Source organism: Ochotona princeps, chromosome 14 (assembly GCF_030435755.1).
Source record: "Ochotona princeps isolate mOchPri1 chromosome 14, mOchPri1.hap1, whole genome shotgun sequence".
Classification (NCBI taxonomy): domain Eukaryota; kingdom Metazoa; phylum Chordata; class Mammalia; order Lagomorpha; family Ochotonidae; genus Ochotona; species Ochotona princeps.
Window position 1 is genome coordinate 2,476,651 of NC_080845.1, and position 26,144 is coordinate 2,502,794.

The 26,144-nt window shown below is 59.5% G+C and overlaps 1 protein-coding gene across 3 annotated transcripts in view; it reads left to right on the forward strand.

Moving 5' to 3' along the window:
• MED27 (mediator complex subunit 27) overlaps positions 1-9,010 on the forward strand; it is a 175,242-nt gene extending 166,232 nt beyond the window's left edge. For 2 of the 3 annotated variants that reach the window (XM_058672286.1, XM_058672285.1), the window contains exons 7-8: positions 7,052-7,129; positions 8,867-9,002. In XM_058672286.1, coding sequence (XP_058528269.1) covers positions 7,052-7,129; positions 8,867-9,001 — 213 coding nt within the window. In that variant the 3' untranslated portion in view covers position 9,002. Of the gene's footprint in view, positions 1-7,051; positions 7,130-8,866 lie in introns of all 3 variants that reach the window. The other variant, XM_058672284.1, reaches the window with a different exon arrangement.
• Positions 9,011-26,144: the final 17,134 nt, after the last annotated feature.

The following is a 26,144-nucleotide window of genomic DNA, read 5'->3' on the forward strand; positions in this document are numbered from 1 at the left end:
GGCCCTTGGTAGACCCCATGCCTGAGGACGGAGACGTGGCACGGCTGGAGGTAGCTTGTTGTGGACCCACAGCTGCTCCCAGATGCCCATCATTTGTGAGCCGCCATGCTCCCGGAGGAGCCTTGCGCCGGGTCCCAGTTTTTCATAGCCTCACATTTCCAGCAGAGTGCACTCAGAGAATGGGACTCAGAACTAAGGGACCGTCTGAAAGGGCAGAGTCACAGAGACTGCTCGCCTTCTCCTGACATTTAGACTCTGCAGGGGCAGGCGCTGCTCTGAGCCTTCGCCCCTCCTTCAGAGTCATGCAGACACCTTGGGGAGTGCAGTCAGAGCTGCGCGTGTGGCCCCGGCTGTGCTGGACCCTGGCGGGCAGCTGTGGAAAGGGGTGGGGAGGCTGGTGCATGGCTCCAGGTAGGCAAGGAGGACCCGGGGAGTGGCAGAGAGACCAGCTTCGCGGTTTTTCACTGGGCAGAGGAGGACAAAGTGCAGTGGTGGTGGCCGCAGGTGCCCAGCTCTCGGGCATGGGGGCACAGGGATTGTGATGCGGGCAGCAGAGAAACCAGCACCTTCCTCCCTCCACACTCAGCCCTGCTCTGGGTTAAGGGGGATTATGTGTGCTCCTTCCTGCCTGCTTCACCTCTTCACTCTGCTCAGAAAGGCGGGCCTGTCTGGAGTCGGGCTCTCTCCAGGGGCTTCAACGGTCAAGGGATTGGACAGCCCTGGAAGAGCCCGTAGTCGGATCCTGGGGGGGTCTGCAGAGCCCTTGAAATGAACTTAGGGCCTACACAAGCAGGGGTCAGCAAACGTAGGCTGTCCAAGGGCTGGGGGCTGCCCCACCCAGGACCCGCTCCGGAGGAAAGGCGCCGTGCTGAGCCCTGTAACCTGTCACAGCACCTCCCCTTACCCAGGCGGAGGGGGGGCCTGTCACAGCAGCTCCCCTTACCCAGGCGGGGGGTGCTTGTCACAGCACCTCCCCTTACCCAGGCTGGGGGGGCCTGTCACAGCAGCTCCCCTTACCCAGGTGGGGGGGGGCCTGTCAAAGCAGCTCCCCTTATAATTTTAATGTTTCATTATCTTTACTTGAAAACGTTAGAGAGGGAAAAACAAAACAAAAATTTCCATCTGCTGGCTTACTCCCCAGGTGGTTACAGTGGCCAGGGATGAACCAATCCCAGACTGGGAGCCTGGAGCTTCTTCTGGGGCTCCCACGTGAGTTCAGGGACCCAAGCACTTGGGCCATCCTCTGCTGCTTTCCCAGGCCATAAACAGGGAGCTGGATGGGAAGTGGAGTGGCTTGGACTCCAGCTGGTGCCCACGGGGGATGCCTGTGCCACAGCAGAGTTAGCTTCCTGTGCTCTGTGCCAGTCCCTCAGTTTAAATCCCTCAAGTCTTTTCCTGCAGCCTCATTCACAGCTCCATTCAAAAGTCTCTGCTGAAACTCCACAGATGACGGCATAGGTCCTGGCGAGAGGTCTGAGGCCTGGGCCACATCTGACCCCTTCTCCGACGGCCCCCTCTGCCCCAGCGTCCTCGACAGCCCTCTGCCCCACTGTCATCTGACGGCCCATCTGTCCCACCGTCCTCCGACGGCCCATCTGTCCCACTGTTCTCCGACGGCCCATCTGCCCCGCCATCCTCAGATGGCCTCCTCTAACCTGCCGTGCTCCAATGGACCCCACTGCCCCCGGGCCACCGACGGACCCCTTTGCCCCGAAGTTCTCTGACGGACCCTCTGCCCCACCCACCTCCGATGGCCCCCTCTGCCCCGCCGTCCTCCAATGGCCCCCTCTGCCCTTGGGCCTCCGACAGACCCCTCTGTCCCACCGTCCTCTGATGGCCCCTCTGTCCCTTGGAATTGCTGCTTTGTTCACTTGAATCCAGGCCTGAGGATGTGCCCCTCGTGTACAGGTGCAGGGAGTGACTGGAGGGAACCCAGTCTTGGGCTCCTCTGCCAAATTGGCAGCTTCACACTTGGGTACTTCATGTTTCCTGGGTGTGACCTGGGCGTTGGAGCACTTCTAATAACCTGTCCCCACCTCTTCCTGCCTGGAGGGGTGGGCCAGGGGTGGGTACTAGTTATCACATTTCCACACCCCCGGTCTTGCCGTAGTCCTGGCTCCCTGGTGGTGAGAAGCAGAAACCCACGGTGGGCTGTGCACCTGTGGCCATGTCAGTCATTATCCCCAGGGGAGCTTCCTAGTAGCACTGTCCAGGCACCCAGCCTAGAGGTCCTTCTGGAAGCTGGGGAAGGTTCCAGCAGTTCCCTTCCAGAGCCTGCCCTTCGCTGCGTGCTCCTCTGCCAGCTCTCCACTCGGGCCCAGGAGGAAGGAGAGGCAGCACCATGCTGACAGCTTTGGGGCCCAGGAGTCCCTGCGGACAGTCTCCTGGCTCCCCAGGAAATGCAGTGTGTACTGAGTAGAGGTTCTGGGAGTCCCGCTCTGGGGCACCTCCCGTCCCCAGCTGGGAGCTGGCCGCCTCACTGCGCCCGCATCCCGCCTTTGAGGACCCTGGCAGGCCTCTGTAGTGTCACCCCGATGCCTTCTGTGTCTCCACCGTGTCCTTTGCCCTTCCCTCCTGTGACGTGTGGGCTAGAGCCTATTCTCTGTGTGCCCACAGCCAAGGGCGGGCAAGGGAGAGTTGGGCGCCAGGCACCAAATTCACATGGTGGCAGCAGGATCTCCACTGTGGCCACCTGGTCTGTGCCCTGTCCCTTCAATGTGCAGAACAGACTTCTGAGGGCTTCTTGGGACCACCAGCATCTGCCACGTGACCAGAATAACATGAGTTGAAACTTCTGCCAGGAGTGGTAGGTCCCACTCCCTCAGGGGAGGAGGGGACCCAGCTGCGGCATCTTCCTGCAGCTCCCGCCCTCTTTTGCTCAGAGCTAGGAGCTCGCCAACGGAGGGCTTGAAGTCCGGTGCCCCACGGGGGCCCAAGGTGCTGGGTAAATCTCTGCCCCAGCACTGAGCAAGCTGACGGCCGTGGGCACACATCCCGCAGTGGCTGCAGGGAGACATACTGAGCCTCGCCCAGGCTCTGAGCCCCCGCCGGAGCCCATGCTCAGTGCTGCTCCCACCGGAGCCCATGCCCAGCAGTGCTGCTCCCCGGACGCACACTTTGTCCCAGCTGACCTTGCAGGCTGCACAGCGCCCGGCTGGGCAAAAATAGCTCACGGTCTCCTTTGAAGCAGCTGTGCGCCCAGACTCCAGGAGGGGGGAGGCAGTTGGCACCCCCAGTGCTCACAATCCACCGGAGAATCTGGGGTACGTGTTGACTGGCAGCTGTTTCAAGGTCCCTTGAAAGAGAAACCCCCACCCCACTCAGTACTGCGTGGGTTTGGGGGTGCGAAGGCCTCCCGAGCCCAGAAAGGAAGTTGCCCATCAGTGCCTGGGAGGAACTGAAATTCAGTTCAGTTCTGTGTCATTGAGCCCCAGACAGGACTCCACTGTGCCAGGTCCCCTGTGGCCAGCCGAGCGTCTCCTAGCAGCACCCTCCCTTCCTGGGCCTAGGTCGCACCCTCTTACTTTCCATCTGGCCTCCCTTCCTCTCCTGAGGCCCATCCCCTTTAATCTTCACTCCAGCTTCTTTTCAAACCATCTCTCGAGGCAGAGCGAGGGTCTCCTGCCCCCTCCCTCCCGGGCAGCATTAGTCCCCCTGCACCTGCTGCCCAGGAGGGCTTTTATCTCCCAGTGGAATCTCATTAGCACCGGGACCCAACCTCAGCAGCAGCCACTAAATTAGTTAATGGCAGGCCAGTTTCTTTCTTCTTCTTTTTTTTTTTTTTTTGCCCCAGGACTGTGTTTTTTGAGCAAAAAGAACAGCTTTATTGTTGAAAAGTATAAAACAAAACAATATTGAAGGTGGGCTAGTTTGACAGAAAGGAAGATTTGTCGGTGCTGTGGGTATGTTCCTCTGTGTCCGCGCTGCCGTGCGTGGAGCTGCCCTTGGCAGCCGCCGTGGAGGGGGCGGCATGAGCAGGTAGGTAGCTGTGCTGGCTCCCAGCAGCGTCCCCTTCCCCGGTGGCAGAGCTGGAAGGAGGACAGGATCCCAGCCTAGAAGCGTGTGCCAGCACTGCCAGGCAGCTCTGGGTCACTGCTGTACGCCAGGCAGTGGGGAGGGGGTTGGGCTGGGCTGGGCTCGGGCCCGTGGGGGATGGTAGGGGGACAGGGTCCCATGGATTCCCCTGGTTCTGTCATTCTGCAGCCATTCACCTGCTTAGCACCTGCACTTGCCAGAGACCCAGCTCTGCAGGCAGCACAACTGGGCCTGCGCCTTTCTCTGCACATTGGAGAGCTTTCGGCGACCTGTAGCGGGCAGGGGGAGGACTTGACCCCTGCTGGCTCTGATGCCAGCTGGCCCGCCCAGCTGTGTGGCCATGGGCCTCTTCTGATCCTCTGTCAGCTGCCGTCCCCTCAGAAATGGCAGTGTGAGTGGCCAGAGGGGCACGAGGGTCGGGGGGACTATCTTGGACCTAAGCACCTGGGGCCTAAAAAAAACCTTCCAGAAATAATCCCTCCAACCTATTGCAGCCACTGCAAAGGATCCCTGTGAGGTCTTGCTGCTTCATGTGCGCGAGAACAAGGGTCCCAAGTGGCACTCCTTTGTTTCGTGCCAACAAATCAAATGCAGGCCCCTACGGGGGAGGGGCAGGTCTCCCTGTGCTATGTGGACCCCGTGGCAATGTTGGTGACCAGCATGCTGACACTGGCTGGCAGGCTCCACCAGGCTTGCCACAAGGGCAGCTCCCAGCCCTTGCATGGCCACCCTCATCACAGCTTGCTTTTTTAGCAGAATGCTGAGCTGTGTGACACACACACACCCTCACTGGCCTCTGCTTACCTTTGTGCAACAGGACCTCCACCCCCCAGGGCCAGCCCAGGAGGCCAGCTGCATTCCTGGCCCTGCCCAAGCTTCCAACTCCAGGGCTAGCATGGCCCCGAGAGGGCCGACTGCACACAGGTTCCTGTCCTTGGCGGCAGCTTCAGCTCGCGTGCTGTTGGGTTGTCGCCACATGTCCATGCTGGGCTGGGTCAGGGAGATCAGAGTCCAAGTGGCGAGAAAAGAGCTGAGGCAGGGCAGCGAGCCCCACCGAGCAAGTCCAGCTCTGCCCCAGCTCAGAAGGGGGTGCAGGAACTGGGGAAGGGTGCTGGGGGGTGGCTGGAGCCCACCGTGCAGGGCTGCTGGTGTCTGAGCTGTGCACCAGGGCGCCACCGGGGATTTTCATTTCAGCACTATGCCTGTCTCACCAGGTACAGCCAGAAGAGGTCAAGTTCCAGGGTCATTTAGGGAGGAGGCAGAGGGCCCAGGGGGCGCAGGGCTGGGGCAGGGTGTGTTGGGACAGTCTTGTCGCCTGTGGGCACCTGGGCCAGCACTCAGTTCCTGGGGCACTGGCTGTGTGGGGGCCGGGTCTGGAGGCACCGAGTGCTCACGAGGACCATGAAGCTGATCTTTGCCTGATGGCTCTGAGAGGCGGAGCCCAGGCCAGCCCCAGCCTCAGAGATGGGCACAGTGGTCCCACCCCGGGTCCGCCTCAGGTGGCGCCCACAGACAGTCCCGGCTCAGAAGGGCCGGTCGGCCTTCTTTTCCATGGCGGCCAGGCTCTGTCCGGACAGCTTAAAAATGAAACCCAGCATGAAGAGAAGGACTGGCCAGGAGCTGTGCCCCCCTTGTATTTGGCAAGAAGGTGGGGACGAGTGTGTTTAGCCATGAAGCAGCTCTAGCCAGTCTCCTCGGCAGGAAAATGAGTGGGCCCCGTTGGCTGGCCCATGTTTTACAATCAATCCCCTACTCTCCCCTCCACAGCCCCTGTCACCATCACCCATTTGCAAAGTTATCATTACTACTGTTTAGGGAAGAAGAAAAAAAAAAAGCTTTGCTCGTTTTAGAAAGCTGTCTGTCAGAAATGCCAGAAATAACGGCCGGCTGGGGGGAGTCAGTCTCATTTATCTTGAAAGTCACTTGGGTAAGGATTTCTTGGTGACATTGGATACGGGAGCTGAGGCTGCGTTTCCAGGAAAGCCCCACCGGTCACTGACCGCCGAGGCCTGTGGGCATGGGGGGGCCTCTTTCTCCTTCCAGCAGGGCGCCTGCCCTGCCCCCTGAGCTGACCAGCCACTGCTCCAGCAGGCGGGCCGTGGGGGTGCGCTCCCAGCTCCGCCCGTCCTCCCTGGCCCGGTGCATTTGTTCCAGGGGCGAGCTAGGCTGAGAGTCCCCCAGAGGCCAGAGCCAGGGCCAGCCCAGCGGGCTGTGTCGGCCGTTGTGGCGCCCGCCCGCTCAGCCGGCTCAGCTGCTGCCCTGGCCATCAGCACCCCCCACTGTGGCATTCTCAGGCCAGGTGTCGGTGGAGGGCTGGTGGGCATGCCAGTCTGGGTTTCTTGGTGCTCTCAGTGATAATGACAGTGTCAGGTTTTTCCTTGGCTTCTTCAACCACAGCGTTTGCAACACCAGGAATCCCTAATGAGGCCAATCAAGAAAAGCATTAGTGGGAACACAACCGGCTAGTTAGGGATAATCTATTAATTGGCTGATTGATAACAGGTGTTAGCACTTCATGGCGTCATGGCACTGTAGGGCTGCAAGGGACCTAGGCCAAGCCCTTTGTCAGAGGGGATCTGGAGGGGCAGGGGTCCTATTGCCACACGACAGATGCACCGTCCGGTAGGGGAAGGGGAGGGGAGCTGGTCGGAGGGTCTGCCTGAGTGACTGGCTGCTCCTCCGTGATCACAGGCCTCAGGGAAAAGACCCTGAGAAGCCCCGGGGTGAGCGCGGGGACACCCATGGCCACCATGGAGGACCCAGTGGGAATGAGAGGGAGCAGCCATGCAGTGCGCAGGCGTGCCATGTGCCGCAGGGTCTCCTCCCCCGCCTGTCGAGGCCGCCAGCTGCTGTTGCTCCGCACACACACTCCCGTGTCCTTTTGGCCCCCAGCCCTGTGTGAGAATTGTCCAGGCGCCGTCTGGACACGCCTGCATCTGCATGGGGAAGAGCGTGCCTCCCCTCCCCCGCTCTCCGCCCGCCATCAGCTGACGCCAGCGGTGTCTTTCGTCCCCAGGTGACAGACCACGCCACCACCGCCCTGCTGCACTACCAGCTGCCCCAGATGCCGGACGTCGTCGTGCGCTCCTTCATGGTGAGTGGCGTCCGGAGTCACAGCCCCTGGGTGAGCCCGCTGTTGGGGCGCCCCAGCAGTGGGTGGGGCTGCAGGTGTGGAGGCCAGCTGCTGTTGGGCAGCGCAGGTTTGGAAAGTGATCATCCCAGTTGCCAGCGCTGACTCAGCCATCCGGTGGCTCCTTGGATGCATGGCTGTGCCTGTCCTGAGCCGGGTGCTGCGCATGCGCAGACCCTCCAGATGGCGCATCCTGGGGTCATCACAGGTGCAGCTCAGGTGGCACAGCCCCCTGGCGGCCATCCAGGTTCCCACCTGCTCTTGTCATGGGTCAGCCACCGGAAGCTGGACATCAGATGTGGCACGAAGTCCACACACTGCAGGGGAGGCCTTGTCCTCCCCCACCCCAATGAGGTCACCAGCGCTCATCTTGTGGTCCCCCATGGGCCTGGGCAGCAGTGACAGCTGGACCTGAGCGTGCTGAATAGGCCAGCCACTGTCCCTGCTTGCTGCCCAGGCCAGGCTCACGGCCCAGGGCTCCACCTCTGAAATGCCTTGCCATAAGTGAGAAAGGCCACCAGGTGGGAGCCCTCTACCAAGACATCCCGTTCCCAGCCAGGCAGGGCATGGCCATGCACCTGCTCCCTTACGGGGGCCCGAGCCCCACTGCTGTGTTCAGGGCAGCTGGGGGCCTTGGCCGCCAATGTGAGAGTCCGCCTCTAGCCCGCACAGCGCCCGGCTGCCCTCTGCCCACTGCCTTGCGGTGCAGGGGAGGACTTGGTTCACTCAGCACAGAAGGACCTGCTTGTGTTTAGGCCAAACCCCAAACATCTCCCAGCAGCTGTCGGAGGGGTCCCCGAGCCCCGACATGGCGCAGACATCCGTGAGGGGTGCTGTGTGCTCAGTGCTGCATAGACTCGGCCACAAGTCCCGGCCTCCCCAGGGGCGCAGGTCAAGAGGACATCCAGCGGCAGTGTCCCTGTGCCCTGCTCACTGGCCTGCCGCTCGCAGGCCGGGTTACAGGCGGAGCAGCGGAGTTTGTCTCCTTTGTGAGCGAGTCTCCTTGAGCTGCTCTGTGAGCCACGCTGCGCATGCACACTGTTAATTGTGTGCCAGCGGCAGGAGGCCTGTCCAGCCTGTCCCCTGGTGTGCCCAGCCACATGGCGACAGGAAGTAGAGACTGTAAGAGTGCCAAGGCATGTGGCTCTCCATGATGGCCAGTCGCTCCAGTTGCCATCTCGTTCACATCTTCCTCAGCACATGGCCGTGACCATGACCCCCTGGCCCAGGCCTGCAGGAGTTCACCGGCCGTGACCGTGACCCCCTGGCCCAGGCCTGCAGGAGTTCACCGGCTTCCCTGCCTCTGGGGGCAGTTTCTTTTTGATTGTTTTTTTGATTTTTGTTTTTTGCTTAATTGAACTGCCAAGCCACAGAGGGAGAAATCATCTCTGCTGGTTCCCCAGATGGCCTGGAAACCAGGCCAGAACCAGGAGCCGGGAGCTCCCTCCAGGTCTCCCACATGGGTGCAGGGCCCAAGCACTGGTGCCACACCCAGCTGCTCTCCAGGCACGTTAGCAGGGAGCTAGAGGGGAAGTGGAGCAGCTGAGCGGGAGCCTGTCCCTGTGCTGCAGGTGGCAGGGGTGAGGAGAGCTGGGCCCTGAGAGTCAGCAAGAAGACAGCTTCCCAGGGCCCCTCCAGGGTCCCAGCCCAGGTCCTCCAAACTGAGGTGTCAGCCTCACTCAGCCCTCACTTCCCTTGCAGACCTGGCTGAGGAGCTACGTGAAGCTGTTCCAGGCGCCCTGCCAGCGCTGCGGGAAGTTCCTGCAGGAAGGCCTGCCGCCCACCTGGAGGGACTTCCGCACCCTCGAAGCGTTCCATGACACCTGCCGACAGTGAGCCCCGCCGACACCAGGCGTCCTCCCTCCGTGTGCGGGGCTGTGCTGGCAAGTCCCTGCCCATCTGCATGTGGAATCTATGTTGAGCTGTCGCTGCAACGAGTCCTGTGTTCCTTCGAGCTGCCCTGGGCCTGCTGGGCCTCTCTGTAACTTATTTTTGTAAGCAATAAACCTTTTGTACCCAGCAGGAGACCTTGTTTCCTGTTTGTTAACGCACCTTATACACTCAGCTCAGGGATTGTGGGAGTCAGTTTGCCTTTTGAAGGAGGATATCTTTCAGTGTGATTTTATTTACTTTTTTTTTTAAAGATTTTATTGTTATTGGAAAGCCGGATATACAGAGAGGAGGAGAGACAGAGAGGAAGATCTTCCATCCAATGTTTCACTCCCCAAGTGAGCCACAACGGGCCAGTACGCGCCGATCCGATGCCGGGACCAGGAACCTCTTCCGGGTCTCCCACACGGATGCAGGGTCCCAATGCATTGGGCCGTCCTCGACTGCTTTCCCAGGCCACAAGCAGGGAGCTGGATGGGAAGTGGAGCTGCCGGGACTAGAACCGGCGCCCATATGGGATCCTGGGGCTTTCAAGGCAAGGACTTTAGCCGCTAGGCCACGCTGCCGGGCCCTCAGTGTGATTTTAAAGAGCCCCTCTGGAGGTCTGCGTTGTGGTGCAATGCTGGCATCCCATATCGAAGCACTGGTTCGAGTCCCGGCTACTCCACTTCCCCTCCAGCTCCCTGAGAATGTACTGGGGAGGACAACAGCGCTTGGGAGACCTGAATGGAGCCCTGCTCCTCACTTCAGCCGGGCCCATTCCTGGCCCTGGCAGCCATTTGGGGAGAAAACCAGCGGATGGACTACAGACAACTCTGTCTGTCCCTGTCACTCTACCTTTCAAATCGAAAAAGTCAAGCTTTTGAAAGAACCAACGAAAGAGCAGCCCCTCCGGGGGCCATGCCTGCTTTCTGGGGGCGGCCGGCATTTCGGGACCCTGCAGCGCGGCTGCCCCTTGCAAGGACGAGCCGTTCCCTGGCGCTCGGGCGTGCGTGCTGAGCGCCAGCGGGAGGCGTACGGAGAGGCTTACTGTGCAGTTGGGGGCACATAGTCCCCCACTTAGTTGGTCTGTCCTGGCTTGGCAGCTGCCGCTGTCCACTCCATGGGGTGACAGCTCCTCTGTGACAGGCCACCCCCCTGCTGGAAGACCCTGGATCAGAACATTGGGCAGGTAGTAACAGCCCCTGCAGCTCTCCGAGCCGCTCGGCCCACGGGGCTCGGGTGCAGCCACCACAGCGTGACCAGGGTTGCGCCAAATGACCCCGCACTCCTCAGAGGTGTCTAAGTGTGTGAGCAAATTGCCGAGGATGGGCGCTGCATATTTGGCCCCAAGGGAATCATGCGGCACGTCTGAGAGCGCCCCCTGCTGGCATTGCCAGGCTCCCACCCCGCCCGGCCCGTCGGGTAGAGAACAGGCCTGGAGCTGCGACGGGCAGGTCACGGCTTCCCTCAGGTCACGGACAGGTGACGTCCCCTCAGGGTCAGGCGACGCTGGGGACTTAGGTTCTCGGGTCAGCAGTGGGACAGGGTGGTACCTGCAGTTACATTGTTCCTTCAACAGTCCCTAATAAAGGGGCTGGAGAAAGCATAAATGCTGGGGGAACCAGTTAACCCTCAAGACTTTCCTGCTGCAGTCAGGGGGCAGAGGTCAGGGGCAGAGGTCAGGGGGCAAATAGTCCGTTTGACATCCAGGGAGGTAGGAGGGGCTGGGCTTGTTCACCAAATCCCCACATGCTCATTAAGAGAGAGAGCACTGTACGCCTGCCTAGGGACTGGGTGAGTCTGCCCTGGCTGTGGGTTGGCGTCCATCCCCCTGGAGGGTACCGAAGACAGAGGCCGTGTTCCAGGATTGTCCTCACCACCACTCACCCCCAGGAGCGCGGCCATGGTTGGGCGCTCCGATGGCAGGATGCTGTCTGACCCCTGCAGCGCGTGCTCAGTTTAATCCCGTAGAGGGGTTGGGGGTCTCCCACGGGAACTGGCAGAGGGGCCACACAGGCATGCTGGGGCCCAAGTCACCATAGACCCAGCTGTCCCTGGGCCGCAGCATGCAAACCCCATCCCAGATCCTTGCTGCCAGCACCAGGAGGCCTGCGAAGGTTGTCCTGGTCTTTTTTTTTTGTTTTGTTCCCTCTTTGTGCTAAAATGGGAGCTGGCCTTTGGGGGCCGAGGGGAGCTTGGCCTTTGGGGGCCGAGGGGGGCTTGGCCTTTGGGGGCCGAGGGGGGCTTGGCCTTTCACAGTGCCGAGCGCTGAGCTTTTACTGTGAACACACCGTCCACCATCGCGTCTGGAGCGCCAGAGCGGGGCCCGGTGCTAAATGGAGAGCCTTTTAAGGTCACCCGCAATGGGGAGGGCGACAGCTTCGGCATGAGGGTTCTCCACTGGCTCTAGCCCCTACTATACCCGGCCTGGATCGGGGGCAGGGCAGGGGTGGGCAGGGAGCCCAGCGAGAGTGACAGCAGAGCCCGGTCCTGCCTCACCTGCTCACACAAGGCAGGTGCAGCTGCCAGCTGCAGGGGTGGGGTCTAACTATCCTTCACTCCCCTTGACAAGCCTGCTCCTTGCCCCTGCCGCAGCCCCTGCCCACCCCAGCTCCTTAAGTCGGGCAAAGGGAGTTGAGTATTATTAGCGCTTGAAGAGCTCGCCCTTGAAGGTCACGGCTCATCCCAAGTACAGCCTGAAGGGGCTTATTCGTTCCTCCAGAGCAGTCTCAGCCCATCTCAGAGCCAGTCTGAAATCAGCGACAGACTGAGAGAGACTGAGCCATAGTTCGGTGCGCACGGCACAGGCAGGGTGGCCAGCTGCACCCATATCCCGCTGCACCTAGGCGCACTTGGGACAATCGAGGCCTGTCAGGGAAGGGAGGGCCCAGGGGCAGAGGATGCGATGTCCAGGGTTTGTGCACCTGCTTGTTCCTGCCGACCTGAGACCAAGGTGCTCCCACACCCGGTCACAGCCACTGCTCCCCCTCCACGTGGGCACCCTGTTCCTTCCATCTCAGGGTGAGGCACACACGGCCGAAGCTGGGTCACAGGCCACCCAGCCAGGACCGGCACCAAAGATGCAATCATCCCCCCACCCCACCATGACGCCTCAGTGCTGGGTAGTGTCCCTGGGTCCTGACCGTCTCAGGACGCCCCGCTGGGCCCGTGGGGACGCAGTGCTGCCTGGGTCCTGACCGTCCCAGGACGCCCCGCTGGGCCCGTGGGGACGCCACAGACATAGGACCACATAGAGGACCACATAGACATAAACTTGGAAGATAATTTTGCTGCAGAAACTTTTCCAAGGACTTATTCATTTGCAAGGCAGAGTTGCAGAAAAAGAAAGATTTGCCATCTGCTGGCTCACTCCCTGGATGGCCACGATGGCCAGGGTTGGGCCAGGCTGAAGCCAGGAGCCAGGAACGTCCTTGGGCCTCCCACATGGGTGCAGGGGCCAAAGCACATGGGCCATCTTCCACTTCTTTCCCAGGCCATTAGCGGGGAGCTGCATTGGAAGTGGAGCAGCCGAGACTTAAGCCAGTGCCCATGTGCGATATCAGCACGGAGACTCAACCCACCACACCAAAGCGCCGGCCCACAGAAAGGTTTTTGGAATCCCTGCAGGCTGTTCTAGAGTCTGTACTTCAGTGGGCTCTCTGAAGCGCCTCACGTGTTTGTTGCAGGAGCGTCTGGCAGGGTTGCTGCCGCCAACAGGCGCGCACGCACAATAGAGCATGGTGTGTGGCTGGTTTCCCTGGCAACTGGGACTCCACAGGACAACCTGCCAGTCTCTGCCAAGCCCAGGAGCCAGGGCCTAGAGGCCTGCAGCGGGGCAGGGCTGGCCAAGGTGCTGGGTCCTGCTGGCTGACCACTGGGTAGAACCGTGTGGCACAGGGCCTCGCATGACTGACCCCCCGAGTGTTAATACCCCTCCTCTGCCAGCCTGCTCCCCGTTGCCACTCTCAAAGGCAGCACTGGGCCCAGCCCGGGTGTGTCCTTGGTGCTGAGCTGCCCACCAGGTACCTGCCCATCGCCACCTTCTAAGGGAGCTCCCAGCTGGAGCTTGGAGAGGACTGCCCCCGGCTCTCCTCTCTCATGTTCCACCGGCCTCCCGTGAGGCCCACACGCCGGCGGATAGAGCCCGTGGGCTGCAGCCACAGTCGGGAGATGAGGCCGGCCTCCCGGGACACAGTGGCTGCTGGGTGCTGGAGGTTGCAGCCTAGCCCGGGGCTCCCACCTCCTGTCTGCCTGGCTTGGACAGATGGAGCTGGCCAGCAGGCTCCTCTCCCGTCCCCGGCCTCCCGGGCCCCTCATGCATTTTTCATCTCGGTTCAGCACTCCTGCTACCCTCTCAGCCCTGGGAAATGAGATCGATGGGCTGATTAAGCCATCAAGTTGTGGCAAACAACTTTAATTTTTTTTAACCCCAGGTCCCTGGTTTACTTTCTTCCCTCTGCGTCCCAGCCTGCCAGGAGTCGGGGCCAGCTGTGCTACCTCTCGGAACTCCTCTGTCCCTGCCAAGGGCTTAGATGAGCTCGGGGGGGCCCAGGCCCTGATTCCCTTGTCCCTTGCCCTGGCACTCAGGTAGACTTGTCCTGAGCCCCAACAAGTCTCCCATCTTCCAAGGACCCATTGGGAATCCCTCACAGCATCGTCTCTAGCATCCGTGGGTCCTGGCAGCAGCAGAAGCTCTCCAGGGGCTTGGTGAGCAGGTGTCCGGCCCCCAAGAAACACAAGCAGGAAGCTGCTGTTGCTCCCACCACTGGGCAAGGTGCATGTCCAGGAGGCGCCCCTCGGCTCCAGGCCCCAGGCTGCAGGTGGCAAAAGCCGCACCATGCAGCGTCCAGTACCCCCACCCCAGTAGGCCATGCCACTGTGCTGCTCTTGTCGGTGTCGTCAGGCACTGGAGGTTGCTTCTGTCTCTCTGGCAGCTAGTCGACTGCAGCACCGTGCAGGACAACCCAGGGAGCACTCTTCTCCTTTGAGCCACATTTAAACATTACAAGCCAGGCTAATGCGCTTGCCCAGTGTGAGACAGAGAGCAGGGAGGGGCGATGGGCCCCCGTGCTGCCGGGGCCAGGCCCGGGCTCCACAGGGAATTCCCAGGGCAGGGGAATGTGCCAGGCAGGCCTTTCAATATGGGATTTAAAGATGTATGTGACTGATACAATGCATGTCTGCTATTCTGAAAAGCTAGAAATTCTAGAAGCCAGAAAAGGAAGTAAGAATTGGTCATCATTGTAACGCCCGGAGCAAAGCCTTCCAGAGATGGACACAGCAGGGCCAGAGTTCTGCTCCCCTAGGGGACGGGAGCACAGCGTCTCACGTATCACACACACACCATGCATACACTCACATATACACAGCACACGGCACACATGTGCTCACAGAACCCCCCAGCACATGCATATACCACACGTGTAATCACACACAACACATAAGTCACCTACAAGAGCACACCGTCCACACGACATGCACACACTGGGTCACTCGCCCATGCCACACGGCCCACACATGGAGGGGGTCTCCACAGGCACGGTGTCTCGTGATTCCTCACAGTGTCCTCCCTGCCATTGCGCCAAAGGCGCGTGGACGCGTCTCCCACCAGCCTGTCACACTCCCAGCGAGCGTAGTTAGCACGCGTGCGTGTCTTCAAGCAGCTGCCTCCCACTCCACCATGGCCCTGGCCCAGCTTGGCCTGCCGGGGCCTGTCGGCACCATGGCTGGTCTCAGCTCTCCGCAGCCAGTACCTGGGCTGGCCTGAAGCACTCGCAGGAGCTAAGCGCTGCAGTCCTGGCCCTGTGACCTCACGCATGCTCGCCCACGCACAGTGCGGCTACATCCCCATAAAGCCATCATTGGCGGGAAACGCCACGTCAGAAGTGCGTGAATTCTGAGCTGCAGGAACTCCCTGGTCTGGCCCAGCCACCCTCTGACCCGTGCTCCCACCACAGGCGCTGTCAGCCTAGTCATCTGGCACAAAGCTTATTGCATAAGTGAGTGCTGTGGCACAGTGGGTTAAGCCACCACCTGTGAAACTGACATCCCAGGAATGCTGGTTTGAGTCCCACCACCGGTCCACCTGGAGACCCAGGGGGGAATTCTACCCTTCAAGCTTCAGCCGAGCCCCAGTTGTGACCATTTGGGGGGAGCACCAGCAAATGAAGATTCTCTGACTCTCTGTAACTCTGCCTTTCAAATAAACAAAAAAATTTTTTTTAGATTTATTTATTTTAATTGGGAAGGCAGACATACAGAGAGAAAGATCCTCCATCCACTGCTTCACTCCCCAAGTGCCTGCAACAGCTGGAGCTGCGCCAGTCCGAGGCCAGGAGCTTCCTCCAGGTCTCCCATGCAGGTGCAAGGACCCAAGGCCTTGGGCCGTCCTCGACTGCTTTCCCAGGCCACAAGCAAGGAGCTGGAAGGGAAATGGAGCAGCTGGAACACAAACCAATTCCCGTATGGGATCCCAGCACGAGCACGGCCAGGATTTTAGCCACCAGGCTACCATGCCAGGCCCAATAAACAAAATCTTTAACAGGAAGAGTAAGCAGTAGATATGTCTTGCCTGCTGTCGCACACCTGTGTCCAAGGATGCTGGCAGCACAGTGCTTTCTGGAACACCGGCCCCCTCTTTGCTCCCCTGTTTGCCGCCCTGGGACTGCAGGCTGCCTGGTTGAGGCCCGACTGAAGGAGACCCGGGTGCAGAATCGCAGCGTGTCATTTTAGCTCAGCTGAGTCATCTGAAGTCCGGGACCACCTGGAGGCCAGCAGGGCGGGCACTAGCCCAGTGACAGGTGTCCTGCGAGGAGAGGCGCTTAGGGCAGTGCTGGCGCAGGCCGTCGATGGGGACATGGCACCTGAGACAGACCCAGCTCTGCCACCAAGCTCCATCTTCACACGCAGCCATGCAGACCGGAAGAAAGCAACTTCTTCCCCTGTTGCCGGGGTTTGCCCCAGCAGCTGAGCTGATCAGAAGCCAGAAACCTCCTTCGGGTCTCTGGACTAGGTGCACCTGAACCCTCCTCCGTACGTTCCCAGGCACAGCGGTGGGGGGCTGGGTTAGATAGGCGCCCCTGTCGGATGCCAGCAACACAGACAGAGGCTTAGGCATCTGTGCCATCATGCTGGCCCCAAAGCACTGGCTATTTTGAAATCGCAAAGGGATCTGCGCAGAGAGGACTCCGACCCCCTCACCCACTTCCCTAATGCTGACTGCTCCCATAAGGAGCCCTAAGTACAGCCCTGTTGCCTCCAGAGAAGAAACAGGAAACCTGAGGAGTCGGAACTCATACCCAGAAACCTCACTGACTTCAGCTGTGGCCTGGAGATTCCAGCGGACCCCCCACATGCACAGTTCTGGACTCTCTGGGTAACAGTGGCCTCCCATCTGTTTTTTTTCCCTTGTCTTATCACATTGGCCAGTATTGTATTGGTGGTACAGGTGATGTCATGCATGGAGACAGGGAAAATCCCTGCTTCCTGGTTTCACTTCCGGGTCAGATGAGATTTGTCGCCCAGCGTGTTGGAGGCAGAGTCCCCGGGGTGGCGGGGTGGGGAGATGGTGTGCACTAAGACAGTGGAAAGTTCTCAGAGGACAGGAGGCTGCGTTAGAAGGAGCTGAGGCCTTCTCGGGGGGGCGTGGATACGACGCCTGCTGCTAGCCCAGCCAGTTCCTCCGTTGAGGTGTCATCTCTCGGTCCCACAGCCCCATGACGCCTTAACCAGAACCCACATCAAGCCCTCGAGCTAAACAAGTTTATTTTCTTCCTAGCCAGCCATGACAGAAAGTTGACCAGCACGGGCAGAACTTTATTCACTTGCCGTGAGCCGCAGTATTTGCTACAGCATTGTAGCAACTATCATTATCAAGTTAAGGAAGTTTCCTGCTATTTCTGGGTGTTTTTTTTTCTTCTTTCATGAATGATGTTGAGTTTCAGCCATTACATATTCTCCATCAATGTCAACAAGCTCACGTTTTGTTTTGTTTAAGATTTATTTTTTTTAAAGGTTTGTTTATTTTTATTGGAAAGTCAGATATACAGAGAGGCAGAGAAGGAACATTGCTTCATTCCCCAAGTGGCTGCAACGGCTGGAGCTGAGCTGAGCTGATCCGACTGTAAGGAGTTATTCGAATATCCCACCCTGAACCGGCGCCATTTCTTCCTCACAGCTCAAGAAGTTCGCGCCAGTCCAGCCATCCACCAATCAGATGTAACCTGGCATTTCACCTGAGAATCCCACCCCCAATCTTCCAACCCCTTCCCCGATCCCGCCCACTCACCAATCATCCCTAGGCATCAATCCCCTGGGGCCTGCCCTCAATCCCTGCCAATCCCCGCCCCCCACACCTGGCAGACAAAAAGGCCCCAGGTGCGGCTCTCTTCTCTCTTCTTTGCTCTTCCTCTCTTCCTCCAGCCTCTCCTCCCCTCCTCCCTTCCGCTTCCCCTTCTCTCCACCACCTCCACCCTGTTCCTGCCCCGCTGGAACAAACCTCCTAAGATACCTCGTTGCGTCTGGTGTTTTCAGCTCACGGTAAAGAACCAGGTTGCAGGAATTAGCTGCACATAATAATATTGTAATATCGTATGAACATGAACTAGAACTCAAACTGTTTTAAAGAACTCAAACTTTTTAAGTAACTAACACTGACGCCAGGAGCCAGGAGCCAGGAGCCTCTTCCAGATCTCCCACGCAAGTGTAGGGTCCCAAGGCTTTGGACCATCTTCAGCTGCTTTCCCAGGCCGCAAGCAGGGAGCTGGATGGGAAGCAGGGCTGCCAGGATTAGAACCAGCACCCATGTGGGATCCCAGTATGTGTAAGGTGAGGACTTTAGCCACTAGGCTACTGCGCCAGGTCCTCATGTTTTATTTTGTTTTGTTTTTTCTCTCTTTTTGATTGAATTTGGGATGTTAAACCAACCTTGCATTCCTGAACTACATTCCACATGGCTGTACTATTGTTTGCTTTGCTGATAATCCGTTGAATACATTTGCTTCTGTTTTCCTGAGTACGGCTGACCCACGATATCCCTTAGTTGTCATGCCTCGGGATGTGGCGCTTCGATGGTGCCAGCCCCAGGAAATGTCTGGGGGGGATGCCCCTTCTCTCCACGCTCTCGCCAAGACTTGTGGCAAAGCAGGGCTATTTTCATCTTGAAATATTTGGCAGAATTGAGCAGGGCCACCATGCGGGCCTGGAGTTTTCCTTGTCAGAGACTAATTCTGGACTCCATTTTTTTAATAGATATACCCCTCCTCAGCCCATCCCCAGCCCACCCCATAATCCCAGTTTTAATAAGTCATATTTCAAAAATACCGGGTCTGTTATGTTCACATCTTCAACTCCACCAACGTGAGGTTGTTTTCTTCCTTTCGGGATCCACCGGAGGGAGAGTCTGTGCCACAAGAACACGCCTCCGCCCAGTCAGGCGAACACCCTGCCCCGTCACATCCTTAGCTCACAGCCCTTCCCGTGTGTCAGCTTCTCCTGGCCCCTGGCGCTGTGAGTGCCTCCAGGAACAGCTGGGCAGACGAACTCACCGCCCGGATGTGGCGTCAGAAGCATCTTGAACAGCGGCCAGAATTCCAGGGGCAGCTCCCGCTGGCTGCTGACGGCCGATCGCTTTTGAAACGCGGCTTCCCAACTGTCTGCGTCAAAGCATCTAAGGGCTCCCCAGTCCACCCAGCCAGAGAAAGTCATTGATAGATTAGTTTGAATGAAGATCAATCAATAATGTATGCTAATGTTTTCCCCCCACATGCAGGAAAGAGGCCTGTTTTGATGTGGCTTGACAGGGTCAGGCACACCTTGGTTTAATCAAACCTGATAGAGAAAATTAAAAGAAAAAAATAAACGTAGCATCCCACCACCCCACAAGTGCTGAACCCCATCTGCGATCGATGAATAGGGTTTCGGGGGTGGCTGGGCGTGCTGTTCCATTGCCGATGCCCTGGCGCCCGGCAGAAGGGTGCACACCTATTGGCATCTTCTCCTAGCGCAGCTCTTAGGAGGCCGGCCGAATGCACATGATGATGGATGAGCCAGCGCCTTGTCTGGAAGCCATCCGGGCAGCAGGCAGACAGGCTCAGCAGCCTTCGGGGTGGGCTGCTCCCAGGCCCTGCAGGACCCAGCGGAACAAAGCAGAGCCTCCCTTTGCAAGAACCAAGGTGATTGTCCGTCCAAGACCACTGTCCTGGCTCAGCAGGGGTTGCCCTGTCAGTTCCAAGGCTATGGCTGAGTCCGTGCACCTCCAAGGTGACCTCCGCTCGGCTGGCCTGGTGGCAGCATCTGTTCTTCATGCCCAGCCTCGTGGAATGCACTGGGTGCACACAGGCCCTTGCGGCCAGCCTAGCCCATGGCGCTGTCAGCCCTGCCCTGCCTTTAAAGGCATTGTCAGACGTGCCCCTGGCAGGGGAACGGAGAGGTGGGGCATGGGAGGGGTGGGCAGCAGTGCCAGCCCACGGCACCACGGCCCTGAGTCTGTGTCCCTGTGGCAAGCCCAGGCTGTCGGCCACTGAGTCTTCCTTGACAAGGTGCTGATGGATTGATCTGGCATCCGTACATAATTCATGAGCCCCCTGAGCAGCTGTGAATCCCAAGCAGGCCCTGAAGAGGTGAGGCGGAGAGAAGGTGCAGGTAGCACAGAACTGGGGGGCAGAGCTGCCCCCAGCAAATGCCCGGCTTGTACAAGGGTCTCCCCTTAAGGACACACCCACCTGCCTGGAGCTCAGGGGTGTGGCCTGAGTACACCCTCCCAGATGCCTTGCAGGGTAGGGCCTAAGGCACCCTAAAGAATAGGCTGGGGCGGGCCCGGCACCGTGGCCTAGCGGCTAAAGTCCTCACCGTGAACACCCCAGGAACCCATATGGGCGCCGGTTCTAATCCCGGCAGCTCCACTTAATAAAATAAATAAATCTTTAAAAAAAATAAAGAATATGCTGGGGTTACGGTCCTGCACCCCAGGAGCTGGGCGACTCTGGGTAGGGTTTGGTCCCTCCTACCCCTCACCATGTAGGTGCGGGGACGGCACTGCACAGAAAAAAGCATTTGCCCTGCGTGTGCATCACTGGCACACCACACCTGTCCACATCCTTTCTAGCCAGCTGTGGCAGTTCCAGGGTCCTGGGATCCGGCTCACACCCCTGTGTTGAAGTCCAGGCTAAAAGCCAAACTATAGCCCCGAGAGCATTGTAGCCTAGTGCTAACGTCCTCACCTTGCATGTGTCAGGATCCTCATGGGCACCAGTTCTAATCCCGGCGGCCCCACTTCCCATCCAGCTCCCTGCTTGTGGCCTGGGAAAGCAGTCGAGGACGGCCCAAAGCCTTGGACCCTGCACCTGCATGGGAGACCCGGAAGAAGCTCCTGTCTCCTGGCTTTGGATTGGCTAAGCTCTGGTTGCTGTGGTCACTTGAGGAATGAACCAATGGATGGGAAGATCTTCCTCTCTGTCTCTCCTCCTCTCTGTATATCTGACTTTCCAATAAAAATGAATAAACCTTTTTTAAAAATCTCAGTCAGTTCCCTTTTCCCATGGGAATCCTCAGGCTGATTCCGTGCTTCCACGGAAAAGCAAGGGGGGGGGAATGGGAGCCAGACGTGGGCAACTCCCACCACAGCAGGAGAGCCGCAGAGCAACAGCACTGAGAGCCGGGGAAGTGGACCCTGAGCCCCACGTGCAGGTCTGCAGGGAACGGAGGAAGGTCACCTCACAGAACACACATGAGCACAGTGTCCGCCGGGAGGTGGACATGCAGTGCTTCTCAGGACAGACACTCCAGCCTCCTGCGTGTGTGGACCCCGGGAGGCAGCACGTTGGCTCAAGCCTTAGCTTCCAGCCACCCATGTAGGAGACCTGGCCCAAGACCAGCCAGGCTTCTCAGTGGACAAAAAACACAGACCGGGAGGCCCACCTCCACTCTCCCTCAGGAATTGCAAATAGAGCCACAGGCCGACCCAAGACACAGCTGTAGAAGGGCTCAAATAAAAAGCAGGGAAAGTCGCAAATGCTGGCAAGGATACAGAACCACTCTGCCCCCCACACGTCACCAGTGGCAGGAGGATGGGATGGAAGCTCAGCATACACCAACCCAGGACCCAGCAATTCCCCTTCAACTAGCAGCACGGGCACTGGGGGTGGGGAGGGGATGACACATGCCAGACACTCAGGGAAGCATCAATTACCACGACCCTGCAGCTGACAACCACAGAACATACGGTGACCACAGAACATACCGTGTGGGGCCTGCTCACCCACTGTGATACTACACAGCAATGAGAACCGGTCACCTGCTCCTACACAGCAGCACAGGTGTGTCGCTCAAACATGTTAGAAGCCAGACACACAAACGGCCCACATTGTATCATTCCAGACAGAGCTCACCCAGGACTTTCCTGTGTGCGTCAGGATAAGGAAACAGTTGCTTACACCCTCACAACTTTTGACACCTGATGTTGCAGCGCTCGCCTCCCACGCCAACCGAGTCTCCAGTCCTGGTTGGACACACTGTCCCACAATCTCACTCAATCTGACGCCAACTGTCCCAAATCAGCACAGACCTCCCCCTACCCACAGGCTGAGGACCTGGTCCCACAGGCTGCCCTGCACCAGACGTCACATCTGGGGCTCCAGTGCGTCTGTCAGTAGAAGGTTCCCGCGAGCTCCTCCCTGTGATGGACCGTCGGCTGGAACAGCTGGGAAGCACACAGCCTGAGCTTGGTGCAAAGGAAAGAACTCAGGAGGGAAGGGATGGGCAGACCCCAGCCAGCCGTGGCGCCTCTGGGAGTCCTCCAGCCTTCCTGTGGCCCGAGTTGGCCTGCAGGCTCGGGACCGTACAACCTCAGACATAATCCATGCCCTCTATGGTTCTCTATTCCCATCAGTGGCACTGGACCCATGATGCCCATGGATGGGGTGGTTAGATAGCATCTCTGGGCACAGAGCTGGCCAGCCTCGGCACCTGGCAACACCATCGTCATCCTCACCGTCTTTCTTATGCCCTTGTCCATGAGCTTGTCTGTTCTCACTCACAGAAGGTGTCCAGGACAGGAGACTGACCGCCGCCTGGAATGGACTCTCAGCCCTTATCACTAACCAACGCCCACGTACAGCTCACAACTGTGACCACTTGGGCCACAGATGCTTCCGGAAAGAGCAAAGTGCCCCTCACCCTGACCCCCGAGCAGGGATCACAGGTGGGAATTGAGAGACACAGAGGCAGCCAAGGATGTGTGTGACTCGGGAGCCCAAGGCAGCAGCTGGAGTTGCATCTCACCTGGCTCCGGAGCCAGCTCTGCAGTGGTACTCAAATCTTGCTTCCTCCCCCAGCCCCAGACTCAGAATCCTGGGCTTCCCTCCTGGCTGCCAGGAACCAGCTCCCAGCCAAGACGACACCATAGTCTGGTGGAGAGCTCCAGAATCCTGCCTACCACAGGCCTGGGAGCGCAGTCACCGAGTCTCTCCGGGAACCCCCAGGCCTCCAGCTGTGGGACACATGGGCTCTGAGGGCCAATCCAATCAGCCGGCCAGAGCTGGGGCAGTGCAGCACCTGCCAGCTCAGAGCACTGGGGCCTGCAGCCCACCACCCCACCACCTCGCTCCTGCCCACTCAGCCCTCCTGGGACCTCTGCACCCTTCATAGTCCAGAGCTGCAGGCGCCAGGCCCATCACTGCAGGAGCCAGGCCAACTGCCAGCCAGGACATGGTCAGCAAAATGTTGCTGGTGAGAAGGAGGTGAAGGGGTACTGGGTATCAACTCAGGAACTGGGGCCTTGCCCAGATTTGTCCCTGGTTACACGTTGCTCCACAAGGATTTGGGGAAACTCCCTGGCCTGTGCCTTCTGGTCTGTGGGCTCAAATGCTTCCCCTTCCCCCGCACACAGGAGGGATGGAATTAATACCCCTGGCCAATTTCCCTAGGGGAGCTCAGTGGAGGATGAGGGCAATCCAAGAAGGCTTCCTAGAGGAGGTGACAGGAGGACCCACTTAGGACACGGTCAGGGGAGTATACTTAGGACCTGGTCACTTCTACCAGCATGGGGATAAACCCCATGGGGACGGTGTCGAGGGAGGAGAGAGGAGACCAAGGCCTTGTGAGGGAAGATCTGTCCAGTGGCCGTGACGGTATGATGGCATCCACAACACAGCCCCCTGCCTTGGTCCCTCAGGCGTGCCAGCCTTGGTCCCTTGGGCGTGCCAGCCTCTCCTCCCTCCCTTTGTCCTCCGCAGGGCTCTCTCTCTTTCTCCCCGCCTCACTGCAGGCAGCCAAGCTGGGCACACAGGGGCAGTCCTGCCCAGCCCTGCTTCAGGTCCTGCATTGCGTGCCTCTTGGGCTTGTGGGAGGAGGCCTGCTCCCCACTGCTCCTCCCAGACCTGCTGATCCAGGGTTCACGATCAAGAGAAGCTGCCCCTGGGGCAGTGCCAGGCAGGTGCTGAGCGCCAGGTTGGCCAGGGCCATGGTTCCTGCAGGCAAGTCCTGCCTGGAAAATTCCTACCTTCCCCTGGCCGTGGCCTTGAAATACTCAGCTACCAAGGAGCCCCAGGGCCAGTGTCCTCCAGCCATGGTCTCACCAGCCAAATCAGGGGTACCTGGGGGCAGCCCTGGTGGTGGAGGGGCAGCTCGGCTAGTGGGGACGAGAGGCTCCAGGACATGGGCACCCTGCCCAAGTGTTCTCCACCTCCTTTTTGGTTGGTTCTGGCCCAGCCACCAAGCCAAGGGCAACATGTGGGCGTGTCCTCAAACAAATGGGCAGTCTGGCATCCCTGACCTGGGGCTAAAGACGGTGGTCTTGAGCTTAGCCCAGGGAGAGGGCAGCTGGCAGAACTGGCAGCCCCCTTCATGGACAAGTGTACTCAGAGAGGCCACGCGGTCAGCAGAGGGGCATCTGGGCCGAGGCCTCAGGCCCCAGAGCTGCTGGCTCCTCACCCTCCTGCCACAACACCTCCCACTTGGGCGGGAGCCATTTCAGCTTTGTCCACAGACACGGCTGCCCCAAGCTCAGCGTTCCTTGCCCACCCTGTGCCCACTGCTGCTTGTTTCTGTCGTGTCTCACCAGGGTGTGATGAGGACAGCCCTGGGTTCCTGGGGACAGCGCAGGCACAGGCAGGCGGAGCATGCTGAAACCTGAGGACACGGGGCAGCAGAGGAGGGCAGAAGCAGCTTTCCCGGAGGTCACCAGCCTGGAACAGAGCCGCTGCCATCCACCAGGTCTGCAGCCCGTGCCCTGAATGCCGGCCAGGGCTCCGCAGGACCTCGCCCGCCCTGCCAGCTCGGGCAGCTGCTGGTGCGGATGGTTCCAGAGTAGCAGCCCAGGCATGGGCAGGGGGTGGGGGACACTGCTGGGGCTCCCCTTCCCTGCCCCCAGGCCGGGTTGCAGGTGGAGCTCCACCCTGCTTGAGGTTGCTAGGAAGCAGGTAAGGGCATGAGGCAAGCCACCCTCAGGGCCGGGGTCTAGAAGCTTCCTGGCTCACTTACTCCATGATTGAGACCAGGCTGTGATGGACACAGAGAGGGTAGAAGGAGTTGACACCGGGAAGCTCCAGCTGCTGAGCACACAAATCAGGAACCAAGTGTTCCGCTGGGGGTCCCCCCTGCACTGACCCCCAAATGTGTGCCGTGCCTCAACTCACATTAGTCACTTGCAGACTGGGCTGGACACGGGCCTCCTCCCCGCCTGTTCTCCACTGTACAGTTCTGCCCACGCCAACCCCTCTGACTCCCTGAGGGGGGAGCTTTCTCTGTGCCCGAGGCAGGCCAGGACCTCCTGCACCCTCAGAAGCACCATGGGACCCAGGCAGCCGGACCCTGGCCTCCAGCAGGCACATACCCTGCCCTCTGCTTGGGGCAGCCAGTTCGGCCTGGGAGGTGGAACCCCCTGGGTGACGGTGACCAGGTAAAATGATGACGTCCACCCACCCACCCTGACATCCACTCCATGGAGACACCACATCCTTGGGGGGTCTCACAGTTCTCCCAAATACGGACAAGCACCCAAGGCGCTGCGGGATCCCCACGGGCCCCGTGACAAACGTGTCTTCATTTAGCCAGTGGCCTCCTGCTGCCTCATCCCTGCTCCCTCCTGGGGCCAATCCAGATGCCAGCCAGCGTCTTATCAAGATGAGGCCAGCAAGGGCAAGCCGGAGCCCCTTCTCTCCCGCCCCACCCCCTGGCCCTGGGTGAAGCTAAAGTTGGCACGGAGCAGGGTGGTGCGGCACGGCTCGAGTTTCTTCCTTGGCCAGAGGCCTGGAAACGACTGGCAGCGGCGGCGCGGACAGATGGCATCCTATATGCAGCGGCTGACTCACTCCACTTAGAAAGAGAACCCTTATTAGTGTCTCAGGGGACTGCGACTTCACAGGATGGCCAGAAGGACCCCTACCCCATCCTGCCCGGCACTGCCCAGCTCTGCCTGGTTCTACTGGAGATCCCTGCCCTGAGGTCACCAGCATCGCAACTGGACACCCACTCACGCACTGGACCCACCCTGCTTGGTTCCCTGGGGCCCAGGAACACCCTCCCCACTACGCACATTACAGCCTGCCCACTGACAGCCAGGACAGGGCAGGGGCGATCTGCCCCCCTTGGCCTGGTCCCCCAGGAGGGTGCTAGTGCCACTGGAGGCCCACCTCCCAGAGTTCCATCTGCCCAGTCCCCAGTTTCCCACTGGACCGAATGACACTCACCAGGCCTGCCCTCCCCCCTGGGCCCCACTGCCGCCCAGAGGTTTGAGGCTCATCAGGCCCTGTAGGGTGGGGAATCATCTGCCTTCTTGGTAACTGAGCGGTTGCCATCCTCTCAATCTCGAGGGCCCAGCATCCTGGCAGGCAGGGCGGGCATCTGCACAGATGTGCCCTGTCCACTCACCTGATCTTGTCTTATGCACCTACTGCCATCCCAGGCCCCACACAGGTGCATCGGGGAAGCTGGGTTGAACAGGGTCTGTTCCTTGGGATGTCAGAGTTTCCTGTAGGCAACTGTGGTACCACTGAGGGCCGGAGCGGCAACACCGCACATCCGCCTCCCCTCCCCTCTTTGGCGACTCCCAGGCTGCAGCTGTGGGCATCGTGCGGGGATGACCACCCCACTGAGGCCTCCTAGTGTCTTC